The sequence below is a fragment of the Canis lupus genome, chromosome 19 (genome assembly GCF_048164855.1).
Source record: "Canis lupus baileyi chromosome 19, mCanLup2.hap1, whole genome shotgun sequence".
NCBI classification, from domain to species: Eukaryota; Metazoa; Chordata; class Mammalia; order Carnivora; family Canidae; genus Canis; species Canis lupus.
Genome location: NC_132856.1, coordinates 38,916,284 through 38,931,357, shown reverse-complemented (window position 1 = coordinate 38,931,357; position 15,074 = coordinate 38,916,284). Strand labels below are relative to the sequence as shown.

The 15,074-nt window shown below is 57.7% G+C and overlaps 1 protein-coding gene across 5 annotated transcripts in view; it reads left to right on the top strand.

Annotated features, from left to right (window-relative positions):
• The window catches only part of NISCH (nischarin), a 33,932-nt gene extending 20,358 nt beyond the window's left edge, over positions 1-13,574 (top strand). For 3 of the 5 annotated variants that reach the window (XM_072785990.1, XM_072785991.1, XM_072785992.1), the window contains 9 exons: positions 324-435; positions 4,748-4,872; positions 6,052-6,101; positions 6,985-8,391; positions 9,570-10,080; positions 10,470-10,626; positions 11,146-11,274; positions 11,765-11,926; positions 12,342-13,574. In XM_072785990.1, coding sequence (XP_072642091.1) covers positions 324-435; positions 4,748-4,872; positions 6,052-6,101; positions 6,985-8,391; positions 9,570-10,080; positions 10,470-10,626; positions 11,146-11,274; positions 11,765-11,926; positions 12,342-12,952 — 3,264 coding nt within the window. In that variant the 3' untranslated portion in view covers positions 12,953-13,574. Of the gene's footprint in view, positions 1-323; positions 436-1,041; positions 2,149-4,747; positions 4,873-6,051; positions 6,102-6,984; positions 8,392-9,569; positions 10,081-10,469; positions 10,627-11,145; positions 11,275-11,764; positions 11,927-12,341 lie in introns of those variants that run through there. The other 2 variants (XR_012011963.1, XM_072785993.1) reach the window with 2 other exon arrangements.
• The last annotated feature ends 1,500 nt before the right edge of the window (positions 13,575-15,074 follow it).

Here is a 15,074-nt window from a genome sequence, read left to right as displayed (position 1 = left end):
GTGGGAGGCAACAGGAGTGATGGTGAAGAGCCAGCGAAGGGAAGAGCTGGCTTGCGGTGGTAACGGGACATGGAGCGCTCTGGGCCCCTATGTCCTGGCTGCTGCATCCCACCCCCTTCACATCCTGGTTGTCCTCACCAATGTGAGGCGGGCAGTTGGCAGCTCTGCCGCACGGGGTTGCTATGGACTAGGCAGGGACGCCTTCACCATCACCACACTTCTGAGAGGTGGGAGCTCCTTCCTCCTCCCCAGTGGCTGTGTCAGGATCTGTGTTTCCTGATCTTTCTCTCCTCCCCCGGGCTGACTTGAGCACTCCTCCTCAGATCAGTGAGGATTCCCGACTCTCAACGGCCCCCTGCATCCGATCCAGCGGCTCCCCTCCCAGCGTGGCTCCCACCTCTGCCTCCCTGCCCCAGCCCATCCTCTCCAACCAAGGTAATTGTGTATGTCTCACCACCTAGCAGAGTTGCACAGGTCCTACCCAGGCCTCCAGGCTTGGCTTGGGGGAAGATGCCAGTACCTGTTCCCTATAGGTTCAGACACAGGGAGGGCCTGGTGCTGTCTATAGGCAGCACCTCTTGGGGTGGCACAGAGTGGGGGGTGGCGGCTTGGTATCAGCTTTGTTGTTTACTTAGCAAGGGTCCCCAGTTGTCCTGAATCCCACATCCAGTTCCTGTAGGATCCCATGGGTTTCTAATGGGGCCCCAAGGCTACCCTTGGAACAGACTCGGGGGCTGCTGTTCATAAAGACCCTGTTCCCCCACAGGCAGCATGGGCAGATTGGCTCCTAACTAATGGGACGCCAGGCCCAGTGACTTTCCTGAATCGGGCACCCTGACCCCTGTATAGGAAATGTTTTTTTGCTTTTTATTTTTTTATTTTTTATCATTGCCTTATTTCTGTGGTTCTTGTGGTGTGATCCAGCCCCAAAGTTCTGTGTGTGTGGGCCAAGATGGGCTGTCCGTGGACCCATGGAAGACCAGTTCCCTTTACCCGCCCACTGTCTTAGCGTTTTCAAAGGGCTTTCACCTCTGAACCCAGGCATCCTCGGAGATGAGTGAGTGAAGCAGGTCCCATGAGAGTGTCTGCTGGCCCGGCCCCTGCGGAAGAGGGGAGGGTGTGCCGTCCCGAGTGGAGCCGAGGCTCGGGACACACAGGAAAGAACGCCGCCCGCCCACCCGGGCTCCTGGAGACGCAGAACTTGGTGTGAGGTCTTGGGAAAACAGTTTGACCCTATGTTTCAAGAGCCAGAAAAACGTTCCCACCCCTTGACCTGGTAACCCCGCTGGTGGGGCTTTTATCTTAGTGGGATAAGTTAATGGGGAAGGGGGAGGTGAAATACTCATTGCAACATTATTTATGCGAACAAAACATGGGATGTGACAGGCATCAGAGGATGCAAAGGAGATTGAGCCATGGTGCAGAATGCTCTGCCGCCATCACATCAGAGAGAGGGGGCCTGGGTAGGAAGAAAGGAGAAGTGCTCAGGTTAGGTCCGAAAGCCCGTGGCTGGGCAGCACACCAAGGTCATGACCATGAGGTCAGAGAAAGAACTCGTGAGAATGGAACGGTGGTGTTAGGGGCCAGAGGAATTGTCAATGTGCTTTTGTAACACTCTTGACTGAGAAATTTTGGTTTTATTTTTTTACATGAAAGGGGAGGGGGGTTTGTATCACTGCGAAGAAGCTTCCCTGCTGCCTTTCCTGCCGTCGGGCCAAAGCCCTCTTGGGGGCCACCACCGCGTGCTGCCCTGTCACAGCACCGGCCAGCCTGCAGAGGAGCCATATGACTAGGCTTCCAGGGGACAGGGAGGTGCGACAGGTCCTCGAGGCCAGGAATCAGCCGGTTCTCAGCATTTGTTGACTCGGTGAACGAGTGAGTGTGTGGGTGAACAAGCAAGTGGAGAACCAGCTGCTAAAGTGCAGACCGTGGGTGGGGGAGATGAGGTGTCTGCCCCCAGAGCCGCTGCAGGCAGCCCTGCTTGGGCAGGAAGGCCTCTGCCCCCCTCCCCCACCGCCCCACTCCCAGGGATGTGCCACAGAGTGGCTCACTGCTCACTGTAGTCTGTTCCCCCCCTTCCTGGCTACCAGACATTTAGACGTTGTCTCCAGATTTGCACCTCTTATGAATAAAACTGTAGTGGATGTCTTTGTGTGCACATCTCTTTCCTTTCTGTGAGAAACAACAGAATTCGGGCCCCATCTAGGCGCTCTGATGCCTCTCGTCTCATCCTCTGAGTGACCCTTCCTGACCACTTGTTTGTACAGTCCACGGTCCAGGAAGGAAGCAGAAAGACTGTCCCTGTCCACATTTCCTCAGTTCCAAACAGGGCGTGGGTGGGTAGTGGCAAGAAAACGTTTTTTTCTCACTAAGGTGGAGGAATCTGCAGATGGTGGTGTTCAGCCATGTGCTGTACCCAACCAGGGTCTTGCCTGGATGGACCAGGATTTCTCCCTCAGGGAGCAGCTGTGCTCCCAGCCCACTCCCACCTGTGAGGCAGGCAAACATACTTGTGAATAAAGTGGGTGCTTTCCAGTTAACACCAGGCCTCTGGTTATCTCAGGAGCTGGTAGCCAGCTTGTTGGAGCCCTGGAGGATTGTGACCAGTAGGGGCTGACGGATGAAATGGCAGAGTTGACTCTTCCACCAGGTCCATAGAGAAGTGCTTAGGAGCAGGCACCCGGGAGGGAGGCAGCTCAGTTTGCATCCCAGCTTCCCTGGCCACGTGCCTTCAAGCAACTTACAGCCTCTCCGAAATCCTGTTCTCTCAACTGTAAAGTGGATACACCCTACTTCATCGATTCTAAGATGCACCCGTTTCCACCCTGTGACTTCCCTGAAATTGAGATGCGTCTTTGAGTCAGTGGCGTCTCATAGTCGCTGTCAGCCAGCTGGTATTCGTGATGGAGTCGTGTGAAAGCCTTCCGTGGACACCTGCTAAGACCAAGATGGCACCCCATCCAACGCATCTTAGATTTGATGAACTGTGGTAAATAATGAGAGGCATGCATGAGCTGATGCTGGGGAAGCGCTTAACACTGCTCCTGGCTCATCAGGAATGGTCAGTGAGGGCTTCCCTTTCTTGTGTCCTTTGTGGGGGTTTCCAGATGACCAGGACGGTGCCCCTAAAGAACCTGGAGCCTCTTGGGGAGGTGAGCTTATGTGCCCAAAGGAGAACAGGGCAGGATGACCTGGGGGTGTTTGTAGAAGAGAGAGGCAGGTCTAGAGCAGAGAGAGCTTTGTAGTGGAGGTGATAGGTGAGGTGAACCTCAAAGGATGGTAGTATCTGAGCGTGTGAGGGAGGAGAGGGGTGGACTCCAGGAGAGAGCAGTGTGCTTTTTGCATGGCTGTGTGCTTGCCGCCTTCCTGCTTGTGCGCAGCTTCTGCTGCTTTGCTCGGGGGCTGGGGTGGCAGCAGGCAGAGGCACCTAGGCTTGGGCTGTTGGCTTGGCTGGCTCATGGGCAGAGGACCTGGGCTGCATGAGTTGTCCTGTCCCGGGCGGGGCGGGGGGAGGGAGCGCGGCTGAGCTGGACAGGGGTCTGTGACTTCTGGAGCTCAATCATTTCACTGAGCCACAGTGACTGGCAGCAAAACCAGGCAAGCGCTGGGCTCCCTTCAAACCTCTCTGAAACTGAGGGTTGATTTTCAGTGTTCTCCCAGCTAGCTACACTTAAGAAAAGGTTTTAAAAAATAAGTCTTTACCCTCCACCACTGTGAAAAACATCCAGAGTGAAATAATAGGCCTGGACATGCTATCCTCCTAAAACAGCCTCAGCGGGATTTAAGAACGCTCTGTTTCTGGGGTGCATGAGTCACTGCGCTGTCCATGGAGGTGGCCCAGGGGAGGGTCAGTGGGGAGCATCGTGCGGAAAGCAGGCCATGGGTGCCGAGCATGGTTTTTTGTCCTTGCCAGCCTCGGAGAAAAACAGCCTGCAAGAAGGCCCGGCCTTCCGAGTAAGAGGTCCCGAGTCCTTGAATGTCTGTGAAATTCATAGAAATGTTCTATTAGTGGGGTTGGGCCAAGTTTAGTCAAGTTCCTAGAAAGAGGTTCCAGGAGTGAACACGTTGAAGGCTCTTGATGGACATACTGCCAAACTGCTCTCCCAGCCGGCAGACCAGCTCGTGCCCCACTGCCCGCCTCTGCCCCGTCAGGCCAAGTCCAGGCCAGGCTGACAGTCAGACCTTTGCCAAAGTGAGACAAAACCAAGGTCTTGTTTCAGCTTGCCCTTCTGTGGTTCCTTTTGGGGGTGTGCCTCACTTCTGGTGTTCTTTCTGGTGGCCATTCCTTTGTGGGATATCTGTTCATCCTTGCAGTCTCCTAATGGGGTTTCCAGCCCCTGCTCCCCATTCTCATTATCTTGAAGAGCCTTTTATAGATCAAAGACACATGTCTTTGTTAAGTATCACAAGTACTTTTTTTTCTCATTTCATTTTGATTTATCTTAGGTTCTTTTTTTTTTTTTTTTTTTTTTTTTTTTTTACAGAACTTTGGTTGTTATGTAGTCGTACATATCAATTTCTTCCTTTGGATTTAGGTTTAGAAAGTCTATCCCTGCTCTGAAATTAGATAGTCATTTATCCTTCGAGTTTAAGATTTCCATTTTTAATGTTTTCTTCTGTGACCTTGTGGTTGGGTTAGGGGGTCTGACAAGGCCCTCAGTCATGCCGGTAGCCTGAGGGTCCAGCCCTGTTTGTTGAATGGCTACTCTCCCTGCCTGCCCTGCCTGCCCACCCCTGGTCTCTCCAGGTATCATGTTCGTTCAAGAGGAGGCCCTGGCCAGCAGCCTCTCCTCCACCGACAGTCTGACTCCCGAGGACCGGCCCATTGCCCGGGGATGTTCTGATTCCTTAGAGTCCATCCCTTCAGGACAGGTAATACCCTCTTCCTACTTTTGGGGATTGCTTGTTTCTCTGGATCAACTGTTCTGCCTGGGGCTGTCCAGAAGTAGGACCTGCCTGGAAGGTAGAGGTGGTGTGGCTGGAGTTTGGGGCAGATGCTGCCATTGCTTGGTGCACTCTGCTTTGTGATGAGCAGTTTGTATTCCCTGTCTGTCCCTCTGTCTGTCCATCTCTTTGTGTGTGTGTCTCTGTCTGTCTCTCGGGGCTAATAGGAACAGGCAGTTCTCTCACTAGGCCCTGGGGGGCCAAAGCCAGATAGATGGTCCTTAGCCCCTATGAGTGGACTGTCCTGGGAAAGGCAGTTCAGAAAGCCCTAGGTGGGGATTGTTTGGGTCCCACACCCATCAGGAAGAGTTTCTCCACCATTGCCTGGCACACTGGGCTTTTCTGCTCACTCCTGCATGTTACCCTAGTAGTCTGGGGCACATGATGACTCCAGCATCTTCTCTGGCTGCTGCTAAGGGTTCTGGAGCTTCTCCCTCTGTCTTGGGAAGAGAGGAGGAAGGCAAGTGTGATAGGATCTCACGTGTGGGGCTTTTCCCTGGTACCTGGGCCTCCATCCAGCCCTGACCAGTAGTCCAGGGTCATGGCCCTGTGACCCTGGGCAGTTTGCACAGTCCTCGTTCTGTCCCAGTACTCCTTGGCACTCGTCCTTTCACTCTCCCCAGGGTCACACAATAGGAGGTTCCCAGCTCCTAGGTCCTCTGCACTGCCCGGAGACCACTGGCAGGGCCTTGCCAGGTGCTACATAGCCTCTGCTCACAGAGTCCTCTGCGGGCCAGTTGCCACATTGATAGGCTGTCCATGCGGACCCACTGCGGTGGCATGAGGACTCAGATGCCAGACCTAAGAGGCACATGCTAAGCTGCAGCATGGCAGGAGGCTCTGGCCCAGGTCTGGGGGCACGGCTGCTGTCAGACAGACTATAGGTGGGAATCTCAGCTCTGCCATGCACTGCTGTATAACTGGGTGAGTCTCTCTCTGCCTTTCTGGGCCCCAGAATCTGTCCTCAAGAGAAACATGGGGATGGTAAGGAGCTTCTCGTAGGGTGGTGAAATGGGGAAGGGTGCCTGGGTCAGGGTCCAGCACCCAGTAAATGCCAGGGACTGGCTGCAGCAAATAGGGGACTCACCACATGTCCTCCTCTGTCAGGCACCTTCTGATGATTTACGGGACATGCCAGGAGCTGTTGGTGGTGTGAGGTAAGGAAGAGGTTAAGAAGGCATTCTAGGCCTTCTGCACATGCCCAGCTGTGGACCAGTGGGAACCAGTTGGATTTTGTTAACAATCTGTTCATAGAAGTTCTTCAGAGATATTTCTTCCTTTAAATAAACAGGAACGAGGTGGGTTCTGGTCTGTTTCCAAATTCTGATCCCTGAAGTTTGCTTGACGCGTTATCCCATACCAGGGGTCAGCAGATCAAGGCCAGTTTGGCCAACAGGCTTATTTTGTATAGCCTGTGAGCTGAGATTGATTGTTAAATTCTTAAAGCACTGTTAAAAAAAAAAAAATTATGTGGATGGGCTTTCCCAAAACTATTCACTCCCTGACTTTTTATAGAAGTTTCCCAACCCTGCTCTATATGTGCTTGTTCACGGAGGGGAGCAGTGGCCAAGAAGAGCTAGAATTTAAATGTGAAAGTCCTAAGACCCACCTAGCTGACCCCCTGACTCCCATCCCAGAGGCCACTGGGTGCTCCTGAAGGGAACCATTGTCAACAAGTGACTTCATGCCCTTGAGCTCTCATTCCCTTGGGAGTTAAAGCCAGCATCTGAGTGACTGAGAAGTCTTGTGGGGCTTTTGTTGGGAGAGCCCGTGTGGTGTGGGTACAACAGTGTTGAATGCCTGTGGCCTGAGCCCTGGGAATGTAGACTTGCACTGAGCCGGCAGTCCCAGCAGTCCCAGCCCTCCAGTGTCTCGGCTCCCCACTTGGGCACTTATCAAGGATATGGGCTGAGCTGTTTCGAGGGCTTGGGAGACCCTCGTGTTGTTCTGTCGAGGCCAGGGTGCAGCGGCAGGCTTTGCCTGTGTGCAGTAGGGATAGTCCAGCCCAGAATGCCATTGACCTGGCCTCTCCCCACACAGCCCAGAGCATGCAGAGCCGGAGGTCCAGGTGGTGCCCGGATCTGGCCAGATCATCTTCCTGCCCTTCACCTGTATTGGCTACACAGCCACCAACCAGGACTTCATCCAGCGCCTGAGCACACTCATCCGGCAGGCCATTGAGCGGCAGCTGCCCGCCTGGATAGAGGCTGCCAACCAGCGGGAGGAGGGCCAGGGCGAGCAGGGCGAGGATGACGACGATGATGAGGAGGATGCCGCTGAGAACCGCTACTTTGAAATGGGGCCCCCTGATATAGAGGAAGAGGAGGAGGGTGGCCGGGGAGAGGAAGAGGAGGAGGAAGAGGAGGAGGAGGAGGAGGAAGGCGAGGAGGAGCGCCTGGCCTTAGAGTGGGCCCTGGGTGCAGATGAGGACTTCCTGCTGGAGCACATCCGCATCCTGAAGGTGCTCTGGTGCTTCCTGATCCACGTGCAGGGCAGCATCCGCCAGTTCGCCGCCTGCCTCGTGCTCACTGACTTCGGCATCGCGGTCTTCGAGATCCCGCACCAAGAATCACGGGGCAGCAGCCAGCACATCCTCTCGTCCCTACGCTTCGTCTTCTGCTTCCCCCACGGTGACCTCACCGAGTTCGGCTTCCTCATGCCGGAGCTGTGCCTGGTGCTGAAGGTGCGGCACAGCGAGAACACACTGTTCATCATCGCCGACGCCGCCAACCTGCACGAGTTCCATGCCGACCTGCGCTCGTGCTTTGCGCCGCAGCACATGGCCATGCTGTGCAGCCCCGTGCTCTACGGTAGCCACACCAGCCTACAGGAGTTCCTCCGCCAACTGCTCACCTTCTACAAGGTGGCGGGCGGCTGCCAGGAGCGCAGCCAGGGTTGCTTCCCCGTCTACCTGGTCTACAGCGACAAGCGCATGGTGCAGACTGCCGCCGGGGACTACTCGGGCAACATTGAGTGGGCCAGCTGCACACTCTGCTCGGCCGTACGGCGCTCCTGCTGTGCGCCCTCTGAGGCCGTCAAGTCCGCCGCTATCCCCTACTGGCTGCTGCTCACACCCCAGCACCTCAATGTCATCAAGGCCGACTTCAATCCCATGCCCAACCGCGGCACCCACAACTGCCGCAACCGCAACAGCTTCAAGCTCAGCCGAGTGCCGCTGTCCACGGTGCTGCTGGACCCCACACGCAGCTGTACCCAGCCACGGGGCGCCTTCGCAGACGGCCATGTGCTGGAGCTGCTCGTGGGCTACCGCTTTGTCACTGCCATCTTTGTGCTGCCCCATGAGAAGTTCCACTTCCTGCGTATCTACAACCAGCTCCGGGCCTCATTGCAGGACCTGAAGACTGTAGTCATTGCCAAGACCCCTGCGACTGGGGCCCGGTCCCAGAGCCCCCTCGTGGAAGGCCAACCTCCCGAGGACAGGGCCAGGTGAGACAGTGTAAGCTCTTGGCAGGGGGATGGGGGGGGCCATGTGTGAGCCAGGGTGGGCCTGGCTCCTCTGCTCCTCTTTGGCTTCTGACCAGCGTCAGCATTGCCCTTGGCTCCCTGTGACACCCTATGACAAGCCTTACTCTGGTGGTGAGCCATGTACCCCTTTTCAGGAAAAACTGGGTCATTAAGGGGCTTTCTCTTTGCATGTTATTCTATGAGTGCCTTCCAGAGTCACTTGTTGGCAGAGAGTAGCAAGGTCTGAGGTCTGAGTTTGAGCTGGGCAGTTCTCTGGTTCAAAGCTCCTTTCCTTCTTGCAGCAGGGGAGACAGAGAAGGAAGTAGTGGTAGTCTTGTCCTGTTCTTCCTCCCTCTGCCTGGCTTCCCCTTGGCTCCCTCCCTGGGTTTCCCTCGGGGCCATCTGGAGCTGAGGCTAGAGGGAGGCCTATGAGCAGCCATGCCCATATTATCCTCAGCTCACCCCCACCCAAGACTCCAGAGGGGCCTCATGCCCTGGAGGGTGCTCCTTCTGTTGGTCCTCCTGTCCTCTGAGATACAGCCTTACTTTCTCTTCTGTCCTTGGAACCAGTGGAGACACTGTCCTCACCCCAGTGTCTCAAGCCTTCTGCCTCTGATCCCAGCTCCTGAAAGTGGTGTTCCCAGGGGGTTCCCAAACTCTCCCTGGATGAATCAGGTCCGCTTCTTGGGCCCAGCTCAAGCCCCATGCCCTCCATAGAGATGCCATCAGGTCTCGAGGTGCTGGAGAGCAGCTTCTGCCCAAGGCACCCCACCCCTCTGTGCTGAGGCCTCAAGGGGTGACACCTTGCCTCCATTTCCTTGCTGTCCCCAAGCCTGGCTAGAACCTGCCCACAATGGGGACTGCATGCAGAAAACGGACGCCCTTCTTTATCCCAGCAGGCACATCTTTGTGCCAGCCCTGGGGTACCACACTGCCTGTCTTTCCCCTGACTGCCCATCATCTTCTAAGAGGGAGGGCCTGGCACTTTTTCTTTGTTCTGTCTGCCTGTAGGGAACCTTGAGATGATGAAATCTCCAGAGGACCCCAGACTTGGCAGTTGGTACATGTGTTTCATCACCCTCTGAGGTTGTATGTGATGTGACTCTCCACTTGGGGTCCCTTTGCTAACACAATGTTTCTCGGGGGATTGGGATATGTAGCAATGACCAGCATCCTCAGGAGGTCCTAGTAGAGGCTCCAGCTCCAATGCCAGCAGAGGCTCCAGCCCCAGCCACAGCAGAGGCTCCAGCCCCAGCAGAAGCTCCAGCTCCAGCCCCAGTGCCAGCAGAGGCTCCAGCTCCAGTCCCAGTGCCAGCAGAAGCACCAGCCCTGGCTCTGGCCTCAATGGAGGTCCCAGCCCCGGCCCTGGAAGAGGCCGTGGGCCCAGCAAAGTCCTCAGGCCCAGTGGAGGGCCTACTTCCAGATTTGGCCCCAACAATGGCCTTGGCCTCAGAGGAGACCCCAGCAGACACCTCAGCCCCAGCCCCAGCCCCAGCCGAGCCTCTGGTGCAAGCGGAGGCTCCTGCTCATTACCCAAGTGAGCACCTGATCCGCTCCACGTCGGAGGAGAATCAGATCCCTTCGCACCTGCCTGCCTGCCCGTCACTCCGTCACATTGCCAGCCTACGGGGGAGCACCATCATCGAGCTCTTTCACAGCAGCATTGCCGAGGTAGTGGCACTAGAGCTGGGCTCGCTCACTGGCACTCATATGGAGAAAGGTAGCACAGTCAGGGGAGGGAGATCCTGTCACGCCCTCAGACTATGGCCACTCCTAGCCTTGGGCCCCAGACACACCCTGCCCCACACCCATCTCTCACCCTTCGGTTCTTCTCTGCTTCCAAGTTCATAAATTGAGCAGATGCAGTGAGGGTCCTGTGTCTCCTCAGCAACGACTGTGGGCATGTTGGGGATGTGCAAGTCACCAGGGCAGTGGGGCTGATGGGAGGGAGGGTGTACCCTGTCCAGGGCTCTGTTCTCAGGCAGGCACAGCCCAGAAGAGAGTTGTGTGCCTCTGGCGCTGCTTGGCTCCGGGCCCAGACCCAGCCCTTCTGTGTCCAGGTTGAAAACGAGGAGCTGAGGCACCTCATGTGGTCCTCAGTGGTGTTCTATCAGACCCCGGGGCTGGAGGTGACCGCCTGCGTGCTGCTCTCGACCAAGGCTATGTACTTCGTGCTGCATGATGGCCTCCGCCGCTACTTCTCAGAGCCGCTGCAGGGTAGGCACCAGGGCCCGCTGGCACCTGAGAGCTCAGAGCATGTGCCCGAGGAGACAGGCCAGGCTCTGTCCTAGAGCCAGCTGTGTGGCCTTAGGCAGCAGGATTTGGCTGTGCTGTGCCGAGCCTCCCTTGTCTGAGGAAGGGGGCTGATAGCCACACTCTCTCCTGGAGCTCTCATGAGAGACCTAAGGCCAGCACATGAGTCAGGACCTGGCAAGGGGCCCGGGCACTGGTTCTAACGAGGTGGGGTTGGCAGCCTCTGTTCAGTGGGACCCCAGTGGGAGACCTTAGCCAGCGGCCTGTCAGGGGCCCTCAGTCCTGCGCTGAGCCTGGCAATGCCCTAGAATGCATTGCCAGTGAGGCCTCATGTGCATGGAAGTGGGGGCGGCTCCTTGCCAGGCCTCAGGAGGCCAGGCTGGCAAGGGGCCCCCTCCCTGCTGGACAGAGCTGCATACCTGGGACCCTCGTGCTCTCCTGGCAGAGCCAGCACCACACATGGTTCCTGTCTTTCCACTGTAGATTTCTGGCATCAGAAGAACACTGACTACAACAACAGTCCCTTCCACATCTCCCAGTGCTTTGTTTTAAAGCTCAGCGACTTGCAGGCTGTCAATGTTGGGCTTTTCGACCAGTATTTCCGGCTGACGGGTGAGTGGCTTGCTGTGCTTTGTCCTATTTTGGGTGAAGGCCGGTGTCACCAGTGGGCTCCCACCGTCCGTATGTGGGTGCGTTATCACAGGCTGAGTTATCTCTGCTCACAAGCCTGATCACCGGCACGGGAGGAAGCAGCTTCAGGAACTGCTGAGGGTGCAGAACCCCCCACCCCCCAGGGCTCGATGCGAGGCGGGACAGAGGTGGCCAAGTGCCCGGCGGGCAGGGAGAGTGGGCCCAGGGCTCTCGGGCAGGATGTTTCTGACTCACACTTCCTGAAGAGAGAAAGCTAAGCTTTTTCCCTAATGCCTCTGTATCCCCTTCCAGAAAAATGTCACAGCCCTTCCGGCCCGAGAAATAGCTATCTCCCAGGTCCCGTGATACTTTCCCACGTGGGTCCTCCTGGGCCCAGCTCTGGTCTCCAGGGCCCAGGGATGGGGTGGGGGAGAGGCGGCCTACCACTGTGACCAGCTCCCTTCTCCCCCAGGCTCCTCCCCAGTGCAGGTGGTCACCTGCTTAACACGGGACAGCTACCTGACACACTGCTTCCTCCAGCACCTCATGGCTGTGCTCTCCTCACTAGAGCGCACACCCTCACCTGAGCCTGTCGACAAGGACTTCTACTCTGAGTTTGGGAACAAGACCACAGGTACCGCCCCCCCCCCCCCCCCCCCCCCCCCCCGGCTCAGGCTGCAGACAGACCACCTGGGCTGTTGTTGTGGGCCCCTCTCCTTCCCGATCCCAGGGGCCGCAGCAGGCCCCAGAACCCCTTCTGCACTTCTTATTGTTTCTCTTTCCTGCTTAGCCAGCTTGGGTTTTGCGTGTGCTTTTCCATGGCAGAGCCTTTATCCCAGCAAACCCTCAGCCACCCAGCAGATGCACCTCAAGTGTCTGCTCTGAGCTGCTGTCACATGGGTCTCTGCCCAAGCACAGGGGCCTGGAATACTCTCCTGCCTTGGCCAGCCCCTTAGCCTGATATCGCGGGTGGCTCAGGGTCACTGATTCTCTGGGCCCTAGTGCCGGCCGGGCTGGGCTACAACCCTGGTGGGCGTCCCTCTCTGCAGGGAAGCTGGAAAACTATGAGCTGATCCACTCGAGCCGCGTTAAGTTCACCTACCCCAGTGAGGAGGAGATCGGGGACCTGACATTCACTGTGGCCCAGAAGATGGCTGACCCAGAGAAGGCGCCGTCCCTCAGCATCCTGCTGTATGTGCAGGCCTTCCAGGTGGGCACCCCGCCCCCAGGGCGCTGCAGGGGCATGCTGCGCCCCAAGACACTCCTACTCACCAGCGCTGACATCTTCCTCCTGGATGAGGACTTTGTCCACTACCCGCTGCCCGACTTTGCCAAAGAGCCACCGCAGAGAGACCGGTACCGGCTGGACGACGGCCGCCGTGTCCGTGACCTGGACCGCGTGCTCATGGGCTACCAGACCTACCCACAGGCCCTTACACTCGTCTTTGACGATGTGCAGGGCCATGACCTCATGGGCAGCGTCACCCTGGACCACTTTGGGGAGGTGCCAGGTGGCCCTGCCAGAGCCGGCCAGGGCCGTGAGGTCCAGTGGCAGGTGTTTATTCCCAGTGCCGAGAGCCGCGAGAAGCTCATCTCGCTGTTGGCTCGCCAGTGGGAGGCCCTGTGCGGCCGCGAGCTGCCTGTCGAGCTCACTGGCTAGCCCAGACCGCAGTGGGCCCTTGCCACCCGCAATGTCTGGCCCTGTGTCCTCTCGGGACAGGAAGCAGGCTTTCTCTGTTCTTTTTAAAGTGTTTCTCCCCGCTCTTTGGCTACCTTCATTGGACCGTCCTTGTGGAGAATGTGAACATATGTGTTCAGTGACTTCTTTCCAGTACTGGGAGTGAAAGTGCCAGCCACCTCCAGGACTTCTGTGGCCATCAGCCTCCCACGGGTCGGTTGCCTGCCCCTGGTGCGGTATGGCCAGCACGCCAGTGTCGTGTCTTCTGTTGTGGGACTGTTATTAACACGTGGCACTGTGGGTCTGATTTACTCTTCTGTGTGTCCTTCCCTGAAGTGTCTTGTCCAGTCATGTGCTGTCATTGTGGGCGTTCGCTGCTAATCGTGAAACTGGTAGCAAAATGCACATCAGAAGCTCCCGCCTCGTGCAGTTTTCCAAAGTGGAGACCTCTCCTGGCCCAGCCAAGTGGGAGAGCCCCGTGGGGGCAGGAGTCCCCAGGCCTTGGGGCTGAAAGGGGTGGTGGCAGGGGACCTAGAGCTGCCAGCACCGAGTGTGATTCCTGTTGCCTGTTTCCTCTATTCCAATAAAGCAGAGTTTGACACAGTCTGGGTCTTTTAGTTCAAGGGTTATTGGGTCTCAGCAGGGCACCAGCCCAGGGCATGGTTGGGGTGAGGGAGAGAGTACCCTGGGGAAGCGGGAAGGTGCACTCCTGGGGGCAAGGTGGGGAAAGAAAGGAGGGAGGAGGGCACGGAAGGCAGAGGAGTGGCTCTGCCAGGTGGTGCTGGTGGGGTGGCACTGGAGTGCTGGCACAGGGGAGGTGTGAGGGGACCCTTGGACAGGGCCGTGCTGGGCTGGGACTCAACCCCAAGCCTCAGGGCACGTGCAGCACACAGGCTCACTGGCTTTCTGCCTCTTGCAGCTCTGGAATGTCACACCCTGGCCCAGCCCCAGCTGAAGCTGCAGGCTGTTCTGAGTGGGATTGCATAGGGTGGGGTCTTGGGGCATCTCACCAAGAGGACCCACTGTGGGGGGGCTGTCCCTGGGTGGTGGATAGCGTGTTTGTGTTCTCAGAGACATGAGGGCTGCCTCAGGGAACCCTGCCAAACTAGGACCTGGGATTTCTTTGGGAGCCAGCCCTGTGTTCCACCCTTCCTCATTTCATTTTGACCCCCAGAGTGGGGGGGGGGGGGGCGGGGGGGAAGCCCACTTGTCTCTGCCATCCTGGCCCAATCAGGAGTGTCAGGTCCCCAAGGCCCTGGGGCTATTTGGGCCAGGCAGCACTGCAGAAGAGGTGATTGGAGGGTGGCCAGCCCCGCTCCCAGCCCACTGCTCCTGTCTCCCTCGGTGCCAGCAGTGGGGCCTGGAGCACCCATCACCCTCAGGGAGGCCGCCAAGGGGACGGGGAGCCGCCAAGGGGAGGTGAGAGTGGGTGAGAGGCCAGCTTTCCGAGACCAGCTCAGCAGCCCCTCGAGCCAGTGGGGCGAGAAAGGCTGCTGAGGAAGAGGAAGAGGAAGAGGGGCGACAAGGCTTCTCCCTACCAGGCTTCTATCGAAGACCTTTACAGATGGCCGCCTGCTGCTCTCCCTCTGTTGCGTGTCCGCGGGGATGCTGGTGACCGGAGGCAGGGTCCACTACCCGGCCCCGTGGGCCAACAAGGCAGCTGACCCCGCCTGGGTCCCTGAGGACGGGACCTGCTGTGTGCACGGGCGGGCCGCGCGGGGGGCTCCGCAGGCAGCAGCCCTCACCTCTTGAGGAGGGAGCTGTGCTCCGATTAGCCGGAGGCCTTAGGCAAGTTCCTGAGTGCCTGTGAGCCTTGTCTGCCTCTGGGGACAGGGATGTAAAGGCAACCCGCCTCCCTTCGTGCACCCCGCAAACCGGCCCGGAGCACCTGCTGGGTGCAGCAGCCCGACGCCACCCCTGCCCTCCCATAGCTGACGTTCCAGCAGGGAACAGAGTGAACAACATAAACAGCGTCAGCTGGTAGCTGGTGCTGGGAGGTGATAACAGCTGGTGACCCCTGACCTGAGGCTGACCCCAGGGTAAGTCCCTGTGAGAGGGTCTGGGGGCAAAGCAGCAGGTCAGGGGAGTGGAGAGGCGCGGCCAG